The sequence below is a fragment of the Lepidothrix coronata genome, unplaced genomic scaffold (assembly GCF_001604755.1).
Source record: "Lepidothrix coronata isolate B3197 unplaced genomic scaffold, Lepidothrix_coronata-1.0 Scaffold48, whole genome shotgun sequence".
In the NCBI taxonomy this organism is placed as follows: Eukaryota; Metazoa; Chordata; class Aves; order Passeriformes; family Pipridae; genus Lepidothrix; species Lepidothrix coronata.
In genome coordinates, this window is record NW_016690228.1 from 2,894,071 (window position 1) to 2,912,560 (window position 18,490).

Here is an 18,490-nt window from a genome sequence, read left to right on the forward strand (position 1 = left end):
ATAACAGATCACAGACTGTGTGCCTGTCAACAACATACTCAATAAAAAGAGGAATACTGTATTAAGAATTGTTTTTCGCTATTCCATTTAAACCTCAGGTACAGCCTGCATGCTTTCAGACTTCCACCCTTCCAGAAAAATACAGGCAATTTGGATCTGAGAAGCAGCAACAAATCAAATCTAGGAAATAGATGACGAAAAGGATGAAGAACTGAAGTTGTCTCAACAGGATAAAGCTAGAGGGGTCAGTATCAGTCCTCAAATACTCTGATGGTACCCAAAGGCAGATAGAAGTTTACCCTTCTTTTAGCTTGTGAAAAGCTCCTTCAGCAGCAAGCCATGAAGGTGTCTAGAAAGGCTGTTGGAAGAGTTATGAATGAAGAGGGTGTAACAAATGCTCTATTTAGGCAGAGCAGTAAACTAGATCAGTTCTCATACACATGATCTTCCCACCTATGCTGGCATTTACCCAATATGCCCAAAATCTGACTCCAAAATTAACTCCTCTACAGCATGGAAGCAGTAATTTCCAGAAAACAAAATAAAAGATAAATCTCACTTTCTAAATGCTAAAACTCTCCCTTTTCCTATTTGGAGATTTTAAACATTTGAACAGCTAACAGCTCCACTCTAATAATACGAGAACTGGTACAGAAACAGAATATGGATTGTTTCCAAGCGATACACTGGAGTAAAGCAGTACTGTTCTGCTGTACTGAGCTTCATGAATTGGAAAAGAAAACTAAATTAGAATCTGCAGGTAGTAATCAAAAAATTTACAACTTTTCTATATAAGTTTGGCACTAAAAAGCAAAGCTTATGGCAAAACATTTACCTAAGACACCAGAGTACTATTAGCAAATTAATACAGTTGATAAAACGAAAGCAGACTCACCTTTCGCAATTCAATTGTAACTTCGTTTCTGTGTCTTCTCATAGTCTGTAAATAAAAAAAAACAATTTGTATGTCAAGAAAGTATTCTGTTTTGGAATCAGCTGTTTCTAGGTCAAAAGTGCAGTTATTCATCAAAAGACGTGGAAAACTGTACATAATTTATAAGTCACTCTTTCCTAGGAAGATGCTGAAGTTGTTTTTTGTGACGTTTCGCCTGGACTGGGGATTTTTTGTTGTTTATTTGTTTTTTTTTTAAAGATTATTCACTTCACAGAAAGCTGCGTCCTAAACCACAATAAGTATCCCTAAGGCAGAAAATATTGACTTCCCCACAGAGTTTCACTGGAATGACTCTCCAGATGTTTATACGTGCAGACCAAAAGCAGCAGTAAATCCAGGTTAGACATAGGATCACAACCTAAACACATAACCTATGCCAGTATCTGGCCAAAATCAACTATGAGTGACAGAAGTTGACTGAGCTCAATGCAAACAAGACAGATCAGGCTTGTGGCAAAAGGAAACAAAGTAGTATAGTGGTACTAAGTCTACTTAGGATCTATAGCCTAAACAGTGCAAAGGAAAACAAGCCTGTAAACACCTCAGCTCCTTAAAGATACTGGGCACTCGAACGCATTCCTGACAATGCTGCTACAGCTCTTAGCTAAGAAAGACCAAAAGACTGAAAAAGAATTTTAGTGTACTGAAGGCAATCTCCCTGGGCTCATTTAACAATCAGCGGAAAAGACATATACCATCAGAATGCAATTCAGAGAAAATCAGGGCTAGATGACCACTGGCAGCCCAGAAAGATCACCCACACTAGCTAAAATTAGCCTTTTAAAACACTTCCCATGTCCTATCCTTGCTACTGACCTCCACTGTCGCTATCATGTTCCTTTTGGGTTAGGGCAAATAACTCCCTGAGCAAAAAAGTACCAGTGAAGACAAACAGTAAAGACCAGCACTCCCATCAGCCATCTAAGGAAATACCAAACATGCTAAAGCTCAAACACAGGTAAAAGAAATGAGCAGACTTCACACCTTGAACCTACAAAGGACACAGCTGCAGTACTTAAAGCATTATCTTAGTTTCACTGTTCTCAAGCAGTTTGCATAGCAGTACTCATTTCATGAAATTATAGAATGGTTTGGGTTGGAAGGGACCTTAAAGATCATCCAGTTCCAACCCCCCTGCCATCAGCAGGGATGCCACTCACTTGATCGGGTTGCTCAGAGCCCCATCCAACCTAGCCTTGAATGCTTCCAGGGATGGGGCATCCACAACCTCTCCAGGCAACCTGTTCCAGTGTCTCACCACCCTCTGAGTAAAGAATTTCTTTCTAACATCTAATTTAAACCTACCCTCTTTTAGTTTAAAAACATTGCCCCTTGTCCTGTCACTATCTGCCTGTAGGAAAAGTCCCTCTCCCTCCTTTTTATAAGCCCCCTTAAGGTACTGGAAGGCTGCAACAAGGTCTCCTTCTCCGTGCTGAAATTCATTATCTTGGCTTGACTTGAGAGGAAGGTTTGTCTTCTGCTTGATTAACCAGTTCACTCATGTAAACACAGACAAATTCTCCTTTTACATCTACAAGCATGAACTATACTGCTTACTACAAAGTCCTCATTACAGTAAGAGGACACTAGCATTACAGCATCTACCAGAACTACACTTATTTCCCCCCCTCATTATTTTGGTAAACCATTTGATACTTGTGACCATCTGAGCCTGCTGCAAAAACTCAGCATGATAAGGACTGGATAGCTGGGGAATCGAAGGGCATTGGGTAGGTAGGTCATGAACAAATTAAGAACCCAAAAAGTCATCAGATGCAACTAGGAAAACCAGTCATTCAAGTTTGTTGTTCTATTAGAATTTAATATTTGAATAATCATAATAACTGTGTCAAATTTAAGGGTACTATACAGCCTAAAGTTTTTCAACACTTCTGCCCCATGACAGCAGCCTTCCAGTACCTAAAGGGAGCTACAAGACAGCTAGAGAGGGACTTTTTACCACAGCATGGAGCGATAGGACAAGGGCGGATGGCTTTAAACTGAAAGAGGGCAGGTTTAGATTAGATACTGGGAGAAATTCTTTACTGTGAGGGTGGTGAGGCACTGGAACAGGCTTGCCAGAAAAGCTGTGGATGTTCCAGCCCTGTGTTTAAGGCCAAGTTGGATGGGGCTTTGAGCAACCTCGTCTCATGGAAGGTGGCAGAGGGGTTGGAACTAGATGGTCTTTAAGGTCCCTTCCAACCCAAACCATTCTATGATTCCATGACTCTGCATTTCAACGAAAAAAATGTAGTTAGACAAGGCTGTAATATCTCCTTTTCTTGATCATTCTGTGTTCTAGACACCAAGGTTCTTTACCAAACTTTTCACTAGCAACACTGCCACACACCCCCCAAAATCTAATCTTTTATTCCTACTTAACTTTTAAGGAGTACCCCATCACATGACAAATCAGTCAACTTGAGTGTCCATTAGAATTTTTCTGCCCAAAATCCAATATTTTATGTGCCAAATCTGAACTCTCAGTGATTTAACTGATGAAAGGCACAATCTACTTTTAGATTTGCTCCCTAATTGCAATTTATTCATTTATCTATGTGAAAATACTCCAGAACACTTATATTGAGCAAAAATACAAATCAGACCAAACCTGGAGTTCTTTAGGGGACAACCATAACATTTACCACCTACAACTCTTCTGGAAGCAAGGCGGATTTCAGAAACGCTATATGCTGTGCTTAACAGCTCAGCAGCTTAATATTTTTGGTTTAGGAAAAAAACCAAACACAGTGCAGTCCCAGGCATTACTACTCATTTCATCAGTTCCCTCTAAAACCTTCCCTAATGATGCTTTGACTAAATACAGTTACTCAGAATCATCCATCCATAAAGGCTCTACTGGGAAGACTTTAAGCTTCTTTCCAAAGGCAAATAAGTCACTCAGATTTTTCCATTAGGGTATTATCTTTGTTTCATACCTCCCTTACTTCAGCCCCACTGATCCTACCCTATAACAATTCTGTCTCAATACCTTTTTACAAGTTTTTATCAAGCTGATCTTCAAAGTATTTGACTACCCCATTATGGTTTTTACATTTAATGTGCAAGAATCTCCCATCATTTCCTCAGCTAGAGAGCTACTATTCTTTAGAAAGATTCTTCAAAAAAGCTTATCACCTCTGTAGGCATTTTGCTGACCAGTACTATACATTTTCTGTGCTTTTATACTCTTAAGGCAATCTCCATACTATCTAGGTTTTATCCTTTTAGCTGTTCTTTTGTACTTCCTTTTAAACGTTCTCTTTTAAAGGAGCTCTGGTACATTTTCTTTTTACCTTCCTCCTTTCAAAGGCAGAATAAGCAGTACTCACCAGTAAGTCCAGAGCTGCCTCTCCATTCAAAGAGTAAGTAGGTTGATAACTGGAATATCACTGAGCCTTAACTCCACAGAACTGATGAGTGTTACCTGTCCCCCACTAAACCAAGACTCCCAGTCTTATAGAGGCTCCAGCTGGCACATCATCCTTAAAAAAAATCAGCTTGTCAGGGTCACCAGGATCATCCAAGAATCAGCGATACAATGCTAGGGCTAGAGTCTTCCTACATATATATGGAACTGAAGTTCCCTAAAAGCCTTGGGTGCATTCTGGCAGTTAAACTTGGTTGCCATGGCTGGATCACGATCATTGCTCTCCGCTAGGTGTACGCTGACACTACTTCTAATCCGACACTTCGTGTCCCTGAGGTATGAGATGACCATTGCGTATCAATGTATTTAAGACCATGGACTCCATTCATACTTGTCAATTGTGGCAGTTATAGACTGTACATGAAAACCACATGTATGCACTTGACGTTGGCCTGACTTAGTTTTATTCATACTACTTAATGGGTATTTGTTCAGACTGTTTCCCATCTTGATTTTCTCCTTTTTATCCACAGGAACTGATACACCAGTGATTCAGGACTCTGAACGTCCACAATTTAGCCATCCTTGCCTTGAAAAACCATACCCTTCAGACCAAAAACATGCTTCAACTTCATTTGATTACAATATACTTGATATTCTTGCTGGACTTTTGGAAGCTTTATTTTAAAACTTGTAGACCAATAGGCACAATTTCTAATCTTATTTGTTGGGGGTAGATAGGAGGGGCAGGCAAAGCCCAGATTTTATTCCCCAGAAAACAGACTTAAGTGATTCAGTTAATTTTTTTGTCCTGATTTGGCATTTCTTAGAAGGTAAGTATTTCAAGCTTTTGTTTCAGATGAACCATTTCAGAAATGCAGCAGGTCATCAGCACCTTCCTACAGCCTCAGAAGAAGTACATATACTATAATTCAACAGCATATAAAAGAAGCAGTCTTAAGAACCACTGCCAGCCTCCCTTTAAAGAATCATCACTGCTGTAAGCAGAATACCATACTTTCATACTACCTGCAAGCCCCAGAAGGTAGGGAACCGATAGGCATTTACAGAAGGTTTATACAGTAGTAGAAAGGTTAAACATTTTCCCCAGCTAAGACAGGTCAGATAAAACAGAGAAGAGGCAAACTTATTTTGCAACTTAACCCCATGATTTCATTACCAGCTTTCAAGCTGGGAGGACATCATCTGTTGAAGTCTGTACATACAACACCACCGAAGCCTAGCAAGAGGTTACCAATGGATCTAATACAGGGTTTGACATCCACAGCATCTGACTACAGTCACTTCTCAGCATAATGTACACAAACAACTAACTTCATGTAACACTGAAACAGCACATCTCAACACTAATCTCCAAGACAAAACTGAACTGTTTCACTGAATAAAAAATACAGATTCCAAATATCAGAAAGAGAAAACATGGCATTGGCAAAGTCCTACAGATCGCAAAAATGATGACAGCTAAAGAATCTGAACTGTGAGGCCACTCCTAAACACAAAGGTATTAATGCACCATACACAAAATGCAAATAGTAAAAATGAGTAACAGCATGTTACTATTACCAATATGTTACTCAGTCAGCATGTACTATTAAGGAACAAGAACATACAACAAACATAAAACACTTATCAAGCTGTGCTACAACATTACATCTCAATTGTTACACAACTCAGACTTAAGTTTATAAGGCTTTTGCAACAAGTGATTTCTCCCCCCTGTTCACCATCTGTAAAGAACAATTACTTACCAGTGTGTTTGACAGGTGACACAACCACAGTAACGCACCAAGTACTCTAAGTCTTGTTAGAAGTCAAAAATAGATGTTGAACAGTATTTCTAAGTTCAAGTTCCTCAGCATTTTGTTATTTTTTAAAATAAACCACAGGAAAACCTATAAGATCCACTAGATGTTGTTAGATAAATTAGTGTTCTCACTTCTACCATGAATTTCTGAATATTCTTCCAAAACCAGATACAAAGAGCTACATAACAAGAATCTCTCCCTAACACCTTCCACTTGAAGGAAAAATAATTTCTAGTTCCCTCAAAGTATCAAATCTGAAATTAATTTCATATGTCAATGAAGAAAATTACTGCACATATTACGACTGCTGTGTTAAGAGCTGAAAGGGAACTTTGTTTCATGGTGATACTGTCATAGTTTGAAAACACAAAATGCTAAGCTGACATAAGACAAGAGATTTAAGAGACACTAGACCTTGGGGGGAAAAAAAAAATTAATCAAAGAATGCCACAGTCCCTGTAAAACTGCCTTTGACACGCTCAATGGGCAGAAGCAACACAGAATACAGCTGTCCTCATCAGATCAGTGCTTCAGCTTTGGAATCTTTCTCTCAACAAGAAGCTAACAAGAAACTCAAAGTTCAGTTTTAGCCACCTGTGGAGAAGGGAAAATGTTTTCCTGATTTCTCAGTTGATATTTGGTTTATGTCAGAACACATAACTATATAGAACTCTTGAAGTAAAAAAGCAATGACCTGTGAAATTCTAAATTATCAGCATAACAGTACCTCATACTGCCAGCACATTCAAAGAATTATTTTTCAGTGACTTAACATTTGGGACCCTCTCGCTCTCCCACACATACTTCACAAGTACCATCCACGAAACCATACATAGAGGTGCACGGGATGCTCACTACGTGTCAAAGAGCAAGTAGCACTGCTGTAACTCTGCCACTTGATGCCTTAAGATGGACCATAAAGACCTTTCTGGCAAAAAAAAAACTAAAATGATTACTGTAAAGTTTTGAATAACATTGAGATTCTAAGAAAATAATTACATCTAACAAGCTTCTTGATCCTTTGTTTAACATAAAAAACGTTTAACTGCATAATACATTCAACTACCTGAAAAGGCAACCCATATAGCTTCAGCAAACTAAAAAAAAAAATAAAATAAAAAATTCAAGGAAGCCCCAAACCAATCAGCTGTACCTGTACATGAGAACAAGACAACATTTTCCAAAATCCTCTGTAGCAAATACATACAACCCCAAACCCTACTAAAGCTATACAAGACTACAAGAAAAAAAAAAAAAAGAAAAATCAAAAGGACAAAAATCACACCTGAGACAAAGCAATCAGAACAGTCTTCCATTTATGAAAGAATTATTTAACATACTGTTACTACTCCGAGCAAGCTCAATCCCATTCACAATGAAATATCAGAACTAGTCTGTTAACTTGAAATTTATACTTCATATCTAAAAATCAATCTCAATTGATTATAAACACAAAGTTCCTCAAGTATACCACTTTCAGAGACAAAATATTCTGGATACTTGATAAGATTACTTCATCCCCAGTTACAATACAAAACAGAAAACCAAAACTATTTAAATGCGTGAATGACACAACTAGTGAAAAGCTCAAGTCATTACATTTCACTTGGTATGCTGGACTAAAGATTTCTTAAACAAAATTAAAAATTAAGTTTCATGTACAAGGTGTTTAATAATGTACACTCCCATCACAGAAAACAATATCACTTGCTGTTGCAGCATTTGATGAATTTTAATAATTTTAACTACTTTCAGCCATATCAATTGTGTCAGAAGGAAGACTAAAGCATAACTAGCATTTAATGATGAAAAATCTGCCTACCATTGTAACAGTGAGATAGGGAGCTCAGCATGGTGCTCATCCTGACTGGACACCACATTAAGTGGGATACCTCATCAGTGTCATGTTTTAATCAATACGTTCATACCACTTCCATTACAACAGGAGCAAGTCCACAAAACATCAGAGATGGAGAGGCAAGAAACAGATGTTTTTATCCAGCCAGCATACCAATACTGTCAGTTGTCAGTAGCTGGCCACCTCTGCCCTCCTGCCCTCCTGCCCTCCTGCAGGCCAACCAGCACACATCAGCTATCAGCCAGCCCAAGGAAGTGGGAAGGCCAAGTTCACCTTGACAAGACGAACATCACGGCCCAGTGTCAGTTTTGGCTATTCTGTGGACATAAAATCTGTATTTTCAGGAACTTGGGTGAGATGTGCCTTTAGTTCCTTTGAATGTTCAGCGATTAAATGAATTGGAAAGAACAAATTCACTGACTGATTCTAATTTCTCTGCATCTACAAATCTCATGAAAAGATAACTGGTCATTTAAGTTCTTTATTTCTGCTCTTGCCTCTCAACATTACAGGAACAGATCTTGGGAAATCAGAAGATACATGCTTAGAGGAAAGAGCTACTCTGAATACATAGCTGGGATAGTAAAGCAGCCTGATTAAACATACAGGGTACCCAAAGAGCTTAGCATTTGCAAGTCAATTCCAGACTCCTTCCACCTGCCTAACTGAAAGAAAAAAGACTGGCCCAGTTCCAACAGCTGGATTGGATTTAACTAATGCCTTCCCACTTGCATTGCAACTATACTCTCTAGAGTATAGTTTATATACTTTATGACATAGGTGCAAGTGCAAGACATGAAAGGTAGTGTTTGCATTGATGAAGTAAATACCATTCTTCTGTAGAAACTGCTTTATTAGCCTTTTTTCCTTATTCCTTCTCTGACACCTTTTAACAAGCATGAAATACTGCAATGCACATGAAAATGCAGAAGCCTCAGGAGCTGGGCTGGTTTTGGGCAGAAAAAAAATTCAAACGCTTGTTTGTATACAATTGCTGAGACGATTAAGGTTGTCAGCTGCCTATCTTTAGTTAACATTAGAAGCTAAATATTCCTTATTTGCATAGGCATATAATTAGTATGTGTAAAGTTGAGGCTTAAACTGATGATATTGTTCTACTTGTTCTGATATAGCTTGCTCCAGCCAAAAAAAAATAAGAGACAAAGGGACACTGACAGAAGGTGACAGTGCTGTTCTACCTCTTCTCACTTTCAAAGTGCATATAACTTACTCCAAGAATTACAAGTATATCTCAATACAGAAAGGAAGAATTCTGGAACTACTTAATCGAAATTCTGGGACAGCATCACAATGGTCTAAATGTAACTACCTAGTCACAATTGCAAGAATTAAAAACAATGATGCTGTGCAGACCAATTCCCTCTATTTCTTTTGGGCATGCAAAAAGATTTGACATCCATGCCAAACTAAACCAAATATTTAATCCAAATTAACCCTTCCAGCTAGGCTTATCCCTTTAGTTACAAGCATCATGGATTATTACCCAGCTTTGCCCTCCCAATGTATGTTCTAGGCAGATTCTTCTTCCCCATGCCCAATTTTGAGACTTAGCTAATTACCAAGTACTCCCATAAGCTCTAAATTGTCCTTCTAAGAAAAAAACGTGATTTTTTTTTTCCAGTGGTATAGACTACACAGTTAGAACAACTTCACTTCTGGCTTTGTTATCACAGCTCCATATTAAATTATGCTGACCCAGTTAAAAATGCAGGCAGGGGGCATGGATTCCACAGTACAAGCAACAGATCTACCAAAGCAGTCAAACAAACTTACAATGTGTCTGTACACTGATCTGATACTCCCAAGACAGTTTTATTTCATTTGATTATTATTTGACCTGAAAGGTATTTAGTCCTCTTTTAGGGAAACACTATTATTTTGCAGAAGGTTTTAAAACTTAGTTGAGATTCTCTGTGTGCTGCAGAAACTTAATATTATAAAGTTTCCTTTTGGCTTGTAACCTTTAACACAGCACTAGGTACATCAGAAATGGAGTGCAGTATTTATGCTACTGTATTTTATACCACAATCTGCCTGGGACTCATGTTCCTCAGGGTTCATAAAGACCACCGAAGGAAAAATAGTTTTTTTGCAGTTGGAGCTGCCACACTTATTTTTTTTAATCCTCAGTTTAAGGCCCCTAAAATTAAGACCAGCTGCTTTTTGTTAACCAATCTGTGGCAAGATAATTCAAATATCTGAACCTGGCTAGCCTCAGCAAACTGGATGAGTGAGATATCTACCGTAAGTCTTTTACTTGGTGAGTAATGACTCACTGTCTGATGGAAAGCCACAAGCCTCCAATTATCACTGCTCATGATGCTGACTTGCCTGAAAGCCCTATGCAAGCAGACAAAGGTGCCCATCCACATTGTCCACTTCTACTGCTTCAAAAAATCTTGGCAGAAAAGCAATTGTTGTGTTTATTTCTTACTAGCTCTTTTGAAAGCATATTCTTTGAGGTCCCAATATCCTCTTTGCATTTGTTTAATCTCCATACTGAGCTACTACCAGCAAAGAAGTGGGATGTGAGCACCCATGTTTTAACTCCCATATACCAATTACCCAGTTTACAAGTACAGACATATCAAACAATACTCCAGAGGCTGGACTTGAAGCAAGTTAGTTGGCGGCATTCAACACAAATTGCACCAATAGTGAAGGACACAAAGCAGTCCGGAATACAATCAACATGTTTTCTACTGGTTTTATATAGAATAAAAGAGCTGGAATTCTCTATTTGACATCAAAACTCAGCTGGGGGAAGGAAGACAGAATCTAGATTTCCACTTACTGCTATTGTGTGAATCAAGGACATGGTATGTAGTGAAAAGTTTTACAGCATTTCCATTCAGATATAGATCTTAAAACACTGCTAACCCCATCTTTACTGATATCAGACCCAAGGCTGCAACACACCCATATGGGCTCCCCCTGAAGTTAAACTGAAGTTTCCAGGTAATCCCACAGCATCCAAGCTAAACTCACCACTGCACAAAACCAACAGGCAGGCAGGCAGCAAGAATCACCAACTAATTCAAAGAGGGTGGTCCTAACGGGGCAAGGAACCTGTCCATCATCATCATCATGGCAAATCATCCACGTAGCATTCCAAAGAGCACTGGCAATGCAGTCACTGGTATCTTCATTTTGACAAGGGTTCACCTTGAAAAACTTAACGGTGGAGTTCAGTCATTTCTGCTGCAGCCAAAAAGAAACTACTGGTCTGAAGGACACCTATATTAAGTTTTTCTTCTTCTCCTGTATCTTTTGTAAAGAGAAGGGCATACTGAATTTTACAATGCCTTATCTGAATACTGAGATATGCCATATAAGCACCAAAGAAAGTGGATAACCAAGATAGTCTAATTACAAGTCATTCCTATTCCTACTTTTTTTAGGAAGTTAGAAGATTAAGGCTTCTTGACACACTAAATCGGTACACGGATTTGAAATTTGGTAGGTTTATGTTGCAGGAATATGCCTTTGCTGGTACACAAATTTCTAAAAAGATACTTGTTATTTTCCTGTATTGCATGAGCAGTGTAGATGTTTCAGAGTTTTCTGGAAACAGAAGCTTAGCCTGTCTTTGAGGGAGAACAAGTGAAGCACCTACTGACTCCTTGGTCTCTCCTAAGACACAACACCTCTGTCCTCTCCTAGAATTTCTAAGCAAGCATCCCTCCCATTCCCTTATTGAGGAGGGAAAGTACAAGATTTGTCTATTCAAGCAGAACACCTCATTGTCATTGCAAAAGAGCAGGAGTTCCTTTCCTCCTCCACAGTCTAGAAGACCAGAAGAGTCTGAAGAAGAGTCTAAAAGATCAACTCAGAGGCACAGGTTCATTTTTTTTACTAAAGGATGTTACCAGAAACCAAATCTACCACTTAACACCATTTTTCACAGACAAGATACCACATTCACTTGTGTACAGGACAAGAAAACAGCGGAGCGAAATTACTACTTTTCATGATAACTAGGTGCAAACAACAGACTAAAATTTTGATCTTCAGATCAACATAAAGACTTTAATAAATTCTTTCAAATGTAATAGCTTCTATAAATTGCAGATAACCACTTTCAAGGAACTAATTACAAATTTAAGTGTTTGGTCAGAAAAGCCTCACAGATTTCTGGGGCAAATGCCAGAAGACAGACATTCTTAGGCTTGCCAAATATTTATACTAGTTTCCCTTAGGAAGAAAAAAAAGTATAAGAAAACCTACTACGCTAAATACTAGCCAGATATCTTCTTGTGCAATCTATGTTTGAACAAAGACACTCTCTCTTCAGATACTTAAACAGTCTTCAACTGTAATATCAAAGTACCTCAATCATTCTATGAATCTATGACGTGTTCATAAGCACCTCCCCGAAGTGAGGAAAACAGTTCTGTTATTCCATCTATAAAATGGGAAAACAATTGCAATTTGCATACATTCAAATGGCGCCATGAAAAAACCAGCAAATCAAGTCCCTACGGAGCTAGGCTATATTCAACCACAGCAAGCTTTTTTGGTATAATATTACATGGCTCAAATGAAATCAGATTTTCTTTGGTGTTTTTGAAAGACATAATCAAAAGGCAAAAGAAGATTAAACATGTGCTAGCTGCCTAATTAAATCTATGAAGAGATCATCCTGCTCAAGATGCAAGAGAAAACAACAAACCCAGCTGACAACCCAGGAAAAAGATGAAGCATTAGGAATTAGCAAATACACTCCAGCAACATCCCACAATCTTATGAACCCTGTCAGTTATCCCTCTGATTTAATCATTTCAATATCAGGAATTCTAGATGCTTCTACCTCACTTTTCAATGTGACATAAGCACTAATTCCATGTTTCTATCATTTGAACATTTTGGGTACCATACTTTTCTCCCTGAGGATACCTTCAGTTTCTCAAAATTCCAATTTATACATCCTAAATAACAAAAGCATTGGCTAGCCTTAAGAACTCACTTAGATTACCAAAAGCGGTCCAGTTTCGACGAACAAGAACCAAAACAAAACCCCTTTGAACCTCACCGCTAAACGAAGCCAGTAAAACACAGGTTACATGGAGCACTGAGGTACAGTGAGCCATACCCCTACTGGCAAGGGACATGGGAAAGGAGTACTGCCATATCCAACCTGGGATGCTTAAAGGTGCAGTCACATTGATTGCATGGGTCAGAGCTCCTTAAATATCTCTTCTTGTCTGGAAGGTTGCTCCACACTGCTGTTCAATCGGTGATATGAACACTACACATTACCAGCCAACATTCTTCTTGCATGCCAGACAAACAGTGGTTAACAGGATCCTGCTGCTCGTAGTAGGGTTCTCTCATTTCAGGATTCTCTCCTGGAAAGCCCTCTCTATATCTGGCTGCAAGTCACATTTTCATTGCAGAGAAATCACTACCACTAACTTTGCAACTAACGTTTTGTGTGTATCAAAAGTGAGAGACCCTGATGTCAGAAAGCCGCATGCAAAGACAGTATCTGCTTTAGGGTGACTTTAGCTTACCTGAGAGAGATGTGACAATGTGTCTCTGCATAATTTCATCAACTTTCTGACTTACACTGTAGTTAACTAGGAAAAGGCAAGGACTAGGACATTCTGAGAACTGCAAACCTGAAACCTGATGCTGCACCTGATCAGAAATCCCCTACTACATCTCTGAACACCTGGCCACCCTAGCACTCTGTCTGACCACTTTCTCCTCTTGCAGTGGAGCTTGAACACTCAATAAAATACATCTCCATCAAGGCTAATAAGTCTTGAAAGGAAGCTACTACTCCAAGTTGATTTTTCAAATCCCTTATTCTGTCACCACCTCCAAAGTCCACCTGTTACTGGATTTGACAATAACCAAGGTTAAAAAAGCACAAGAAGAGGTCCTCAGATGATAAGACTTAACAGCATATGAGGGAAATGAGTAACTCCGTAACCAGTGTTTGAATGGGGAAGATAGTAATTTGTCTTCTGTTCTGCAGCCATTTGTACAGTATATATTTCTATTCTGTACTTGCTGTATTAACACACACAAAAACTAAGTGTAACATTTGCTTAACCTGAGAAAGGAGACGAGTGTCAGGTGACTCAGGAGAAACAATATGGATGGAGCCTCCCCAGCAGATTAAATGGTGTTAATCTGACTGTGAAGGGATAGCAATCCAACAGTTAAATACCACTAGACAAGATATACCTTCTCCCCTTCACACTGACCTCTTTGAGCCACCACTGGTCTTCTCCAGATGTGAAGGGCTGGCTCAGGAAGCTAAGGAAGCAGAAAATTAAAGAAACATGAAGAGCTTTGCAACCCGTTCACTCCAAGGCACAGACAAACGGTTCTGATGCAGGAAGAAACTAGTGCTTTTGACTATCTATGTCAAATTCTGTGAAATGGAATACAAAGCCCAGTTTCTGCTAGTACAAAAGTAATCAGGAGTACTGCTGCCAATTCATTATCAGAATTTCACAGCGCCAGGTATTTTGGAAACAACTGATGAACTCTACTCCTGGAAAAGATACAGGTTTTACATTTCTTTTTCATTTCAAGTCAGTTCAGTCAACAATTTGTCTTCACTACTTGATGACATGCCCCATCATCTTCAACTACTTCACTGCCTCTTCTAGCCTAATGCTGTAAATTAGATGCCTCATTCCACTTCTAATCCCACAATAAATACAAATCTGATCACTTACTGGTAGCTGGCATATCCTCCTAATTACTGTCTTTTCATAAAACACAGTTTCAGAGGACAAAACGTCCTGCTTGGATTTGTGCTGGAACTGTACAAATATTATGAAAGCCTCAAAGAACTTAGGCAAAAAATAGTTTAAGAGCTCTTTAAAAGTAGTACGACAATTACACTGCTACCAACTTTGACATTCTACAAATTAAAAATCAATCCTTTGATAAAAGAATCTTTAGAGATACCAGTGCCACTGCTGTAGGTGTTAAAAATACACAAGAATGAAGAAAAACAAATTCTTTAATTATGGGAAGATTATCAGAGGCTTGGTATATCACAACAGCAAACAGCAATAATTGGGCCTCAATACAGCCACAGCACAGATCCCAATCAGCTTATGAAGATTACGTTCATCATGAGATGCCATCTCCAAATTGCACTCTCCACAGGTATATTTGAAATAAACAATGACTTCCTAATGTATCTGTGTATTTGAACCTTTTAAAATGCAATGGATTCAATTGAATTTGGACCTTGAAAACATTGGGCAGTACATCCAAGTGGACTTAGCAGGTGGGTTTTTTCTGCCAAGAGTCACAAACATTGTACCATTTACCTGCAGACTAAAGTTTGGAAAATTCTGGAGAAAGAGCAACCAAAGAGGCTTCCCACATCTGTATCTTACTTCTTACCCACATAATTCTTTCCAAGGTACAAATGCACATCTCTATTCTCCCAAGAGTATATATAATGGTCTTAAAGGGCAATAAAGAAGCTGCAGGAGTTGGAAACTCTGCACGAGAGTACTGGATCTTGTATTACATCCAGTTCCCAACAGGAAGCTACCTGACACCTTGTGTTTTCACTTAACCTACTGAGACTCAAGAAGCCAATGAGCCTATTAAGACAGCAGGTCCACAGTACCCTAAAACTAGCTAAAATCAGCTGTTACAGCCCAATCTCTTCCCAGTATCCATTCCTGTGTCAGCAAAGTGAAGCAGAGCTGATCTAGCTGTAAAAGTGAGCTCCTGAAAGAAACTGGATCGTTACAAAGTAGCTGGGAATAACAGGATTTCTGGGACTGCTACAACCTTTATTTGTTTCATGAAGTGTTGGAGGAGTACAGGGAGACAGCAAAAACACTAGTTAGCGCAGAACAGCATGAAGGAATGAGCTGGCAGCAGCACGCTGGCTCATTCACTAACACTGCGCAGCTACGGTACCTCCACTGCAAAAAGCCTTTGACACTTGACGGGAACGTGGCTTTAAGTCAACCTGTACCTTTTCTCAGATGCCCAGAGACTGTACAGATTTGGCCTCCCCAGAATGACGTTCCTCCACTTGCAAAAAATGTCCCAGTGAATTCACAAATGCAAATGAATTCGAGCATCCTCAAGAACTAGATCCTCGCTGTTAGCAAAGCAGGAACAGTAAATACACTGAAGCTGCTAGAGCTGATGATGGAGATCTGGGCTAAGCCCCGTTTCTTCCTCTCCCTCATTTGGGGTCAGGATGCTAAAGGTACAGAATAAAAATGTGTCCTTCAAAGTTCCTGGTCCCAGAGGTGATACAGACCAGAAGCTGACACAATTGCCCCCAAAAAACTGTAACTGGGGAAAAGACATCAGTGGCCAGGACCTCTGAAGCTTAAAATCAAATAGGGCAGGAGAAGGTGAAAGATGACAGAGTGGCTATGTTTCCTTTTGGTAAATAGCCCTCAACAAATTTCAGAAGGATAACCATACAGCCTAACCAACAGAAGTTCAAGGACTTGTGTTCTTATGACTAGGGGTACGACAAGTACACAAAAGGGATATTTTAATCCCAGTTTTTAGGTTATAACACACTAACTCCTTACTAGGTTTTGGGAGTTTTTTGGTTGGTTTGTTTTCTTTCACATGAGTGCATATGAAGTTTTACTTTTGATCTATTGTGCATTTTGCATACACGATCACAGTCTCATTATATCACACACAAAAACCCCAGCAAGTCATGCAGACAGCCCTACAAATTATAACACCCCTGTTCATCAAGAACTTTTCCTCAGTTTCAGTCAGGGATGCTGACTAATCCTGACAAAAGAAATGGGCTGCGTTGTTTGATCCATCACCTTAAACATCAGAACTGTGAGTCAACAAATGGGTGCCTGCTATTGTAATAAAGAATAAGCAACACTTCTAATACAAGATGATGGAGGAGTAAAAAAGGCTAACAGCAATGTTACTAGGCAAAAAATAAAGCTGAAGAACCGCAAAAATCAGAAGGTTCAAATTAGGTTTTCTAAAAGCTAGGCTAGCTTAGATATCAACATAAACAAATAAACACAGCAGTTACAAGGGGTGTTGTAAATTAAGTGATTGCAACTGTTTAATCTTGTCCTGTAAAGCCTCAACTGTACTGGAAAGATCAGCGCTGTCCACTTAGGAAAAACCACCGAGACTTAAGACTACATGCCCATGACCAACACAGAAAAGCCTTCTCTTTGAATGTGCAACAGTTAAAAAATCTCTTTCACGTATCTGGAGAATACAGAATTGAGAAGGTTGTGAGGAGAAAACTGGCAGTTATTTGTCCAGATGAAGCCATGAGTGTCTTGGCTCCTTACTGATCAGCTCTGCAGGTTCTGGTTAACTTTGCTGCTAATCACATGTCAGTACCTATAAAAACAGAAGAGTCTCACTAATAAAAGCAAGAACAGAAACTCTCATTAAGTGAGGAATACTTAATTTCTGGCATTTGATTTTGCTATTATCTCTTTTGGGGGCAAAATACTTTTTGGAAGTATTAATACCTCAAAATCAGAATTCCAGTTCTATACAGACAACTCTACCCCCCTAAAAGAGGAAGCCAACTAAGAGGTATGAAACTTCCACTCAAACCTGAAGCTGGAAAAAGGAGAGTAAACCTGTGCAGGTCAAGGATTCAGAAGCTTTGACTTCTGCTCAGCAGATCTGTTTCTTGGCTCTTAGAAAAGCACAATGAGAAGTTGCACAGGATACTGAGGTCTGTCATAACATAAAACTAAACTACTTACTCATGTTTTGTTTCCCTTAAAGTTGCATTAACAAAAAGCAAAGACAATTATATGGCCCAGCAAACCCAGTAATAAAATATGAGTTAACTACAAATTAAAGGAGTAAGTATTTTGGTCTGCCAGAAGAGTCTGTACCCAGAGGGGATCAATAATAACTTACAAGTATTTAATAGAAGTTAAAGGAAGATTACTAAAGAATGTGTTCAAGCCTGATGAGTTCAAGTGACTGTTTCCAAGCAGAAGGTGACTCAAGTGTCACTGTTTTCAAACTGAAGTTGAGAGCATATAGCTTTGAGTATTTTAAATTTTCCAGAGGATAAAATCTAGATATCAGACCATGATTTATTATGCCATCATTCTAACCACTTCATTTCCTTTGGTGGAATTTGACAAAATGTGAAGATGCAGATCAATGCCAATGATAGTACTGATGCCTCCTGATTTCTGAAGTTAAGTACAGAAAAATGGAGGCAGGAGCTCTATGTAAATCTCTTTACTGCAGCACAGGGAGCAAAGCAAGTGTAGTCAATTGCTGACAGTTGGGAATCAGGTATATTTGATTTAGAAAATAAACTTTGTGGAGAACTGATAACTTTCACTACTTAGAGACAAACTGTCCAATCAGCAGGTCAGTCTGTGTATCAGCAGCTCAAGAGAAGCACAGTAACTGATGGCAATTATATAGCACTGCTGTACTCCTTCATTCTCCACTCTAAACTTAACTTACATTGGTTTACTTTT

The 18,490-nt window shown here is 38.9% G+C and overlaps 1 protein-coding gene across 1 annotated transcript in view; it reads right to left on the bottom strand.

Moving 5' to 3' along the window:
* KPNA3 (karyopherin subunit alpha 3) overlaps positions 1-18,490 on the bottom strand; it is a 50,509-nt gene that overhangs the window by 29,698 nt on the left and 2,321 nt on the right. The window contains exon 2 of the mRNA XM_017815085.1: positions 896-940. Within this exon, the coding sequence (XP_017670574.1) occupies positions 896-940 (45 nt within the window). The remainder of the gene's footprint in view (positions 1-895; positions 941-18,490) is intronic.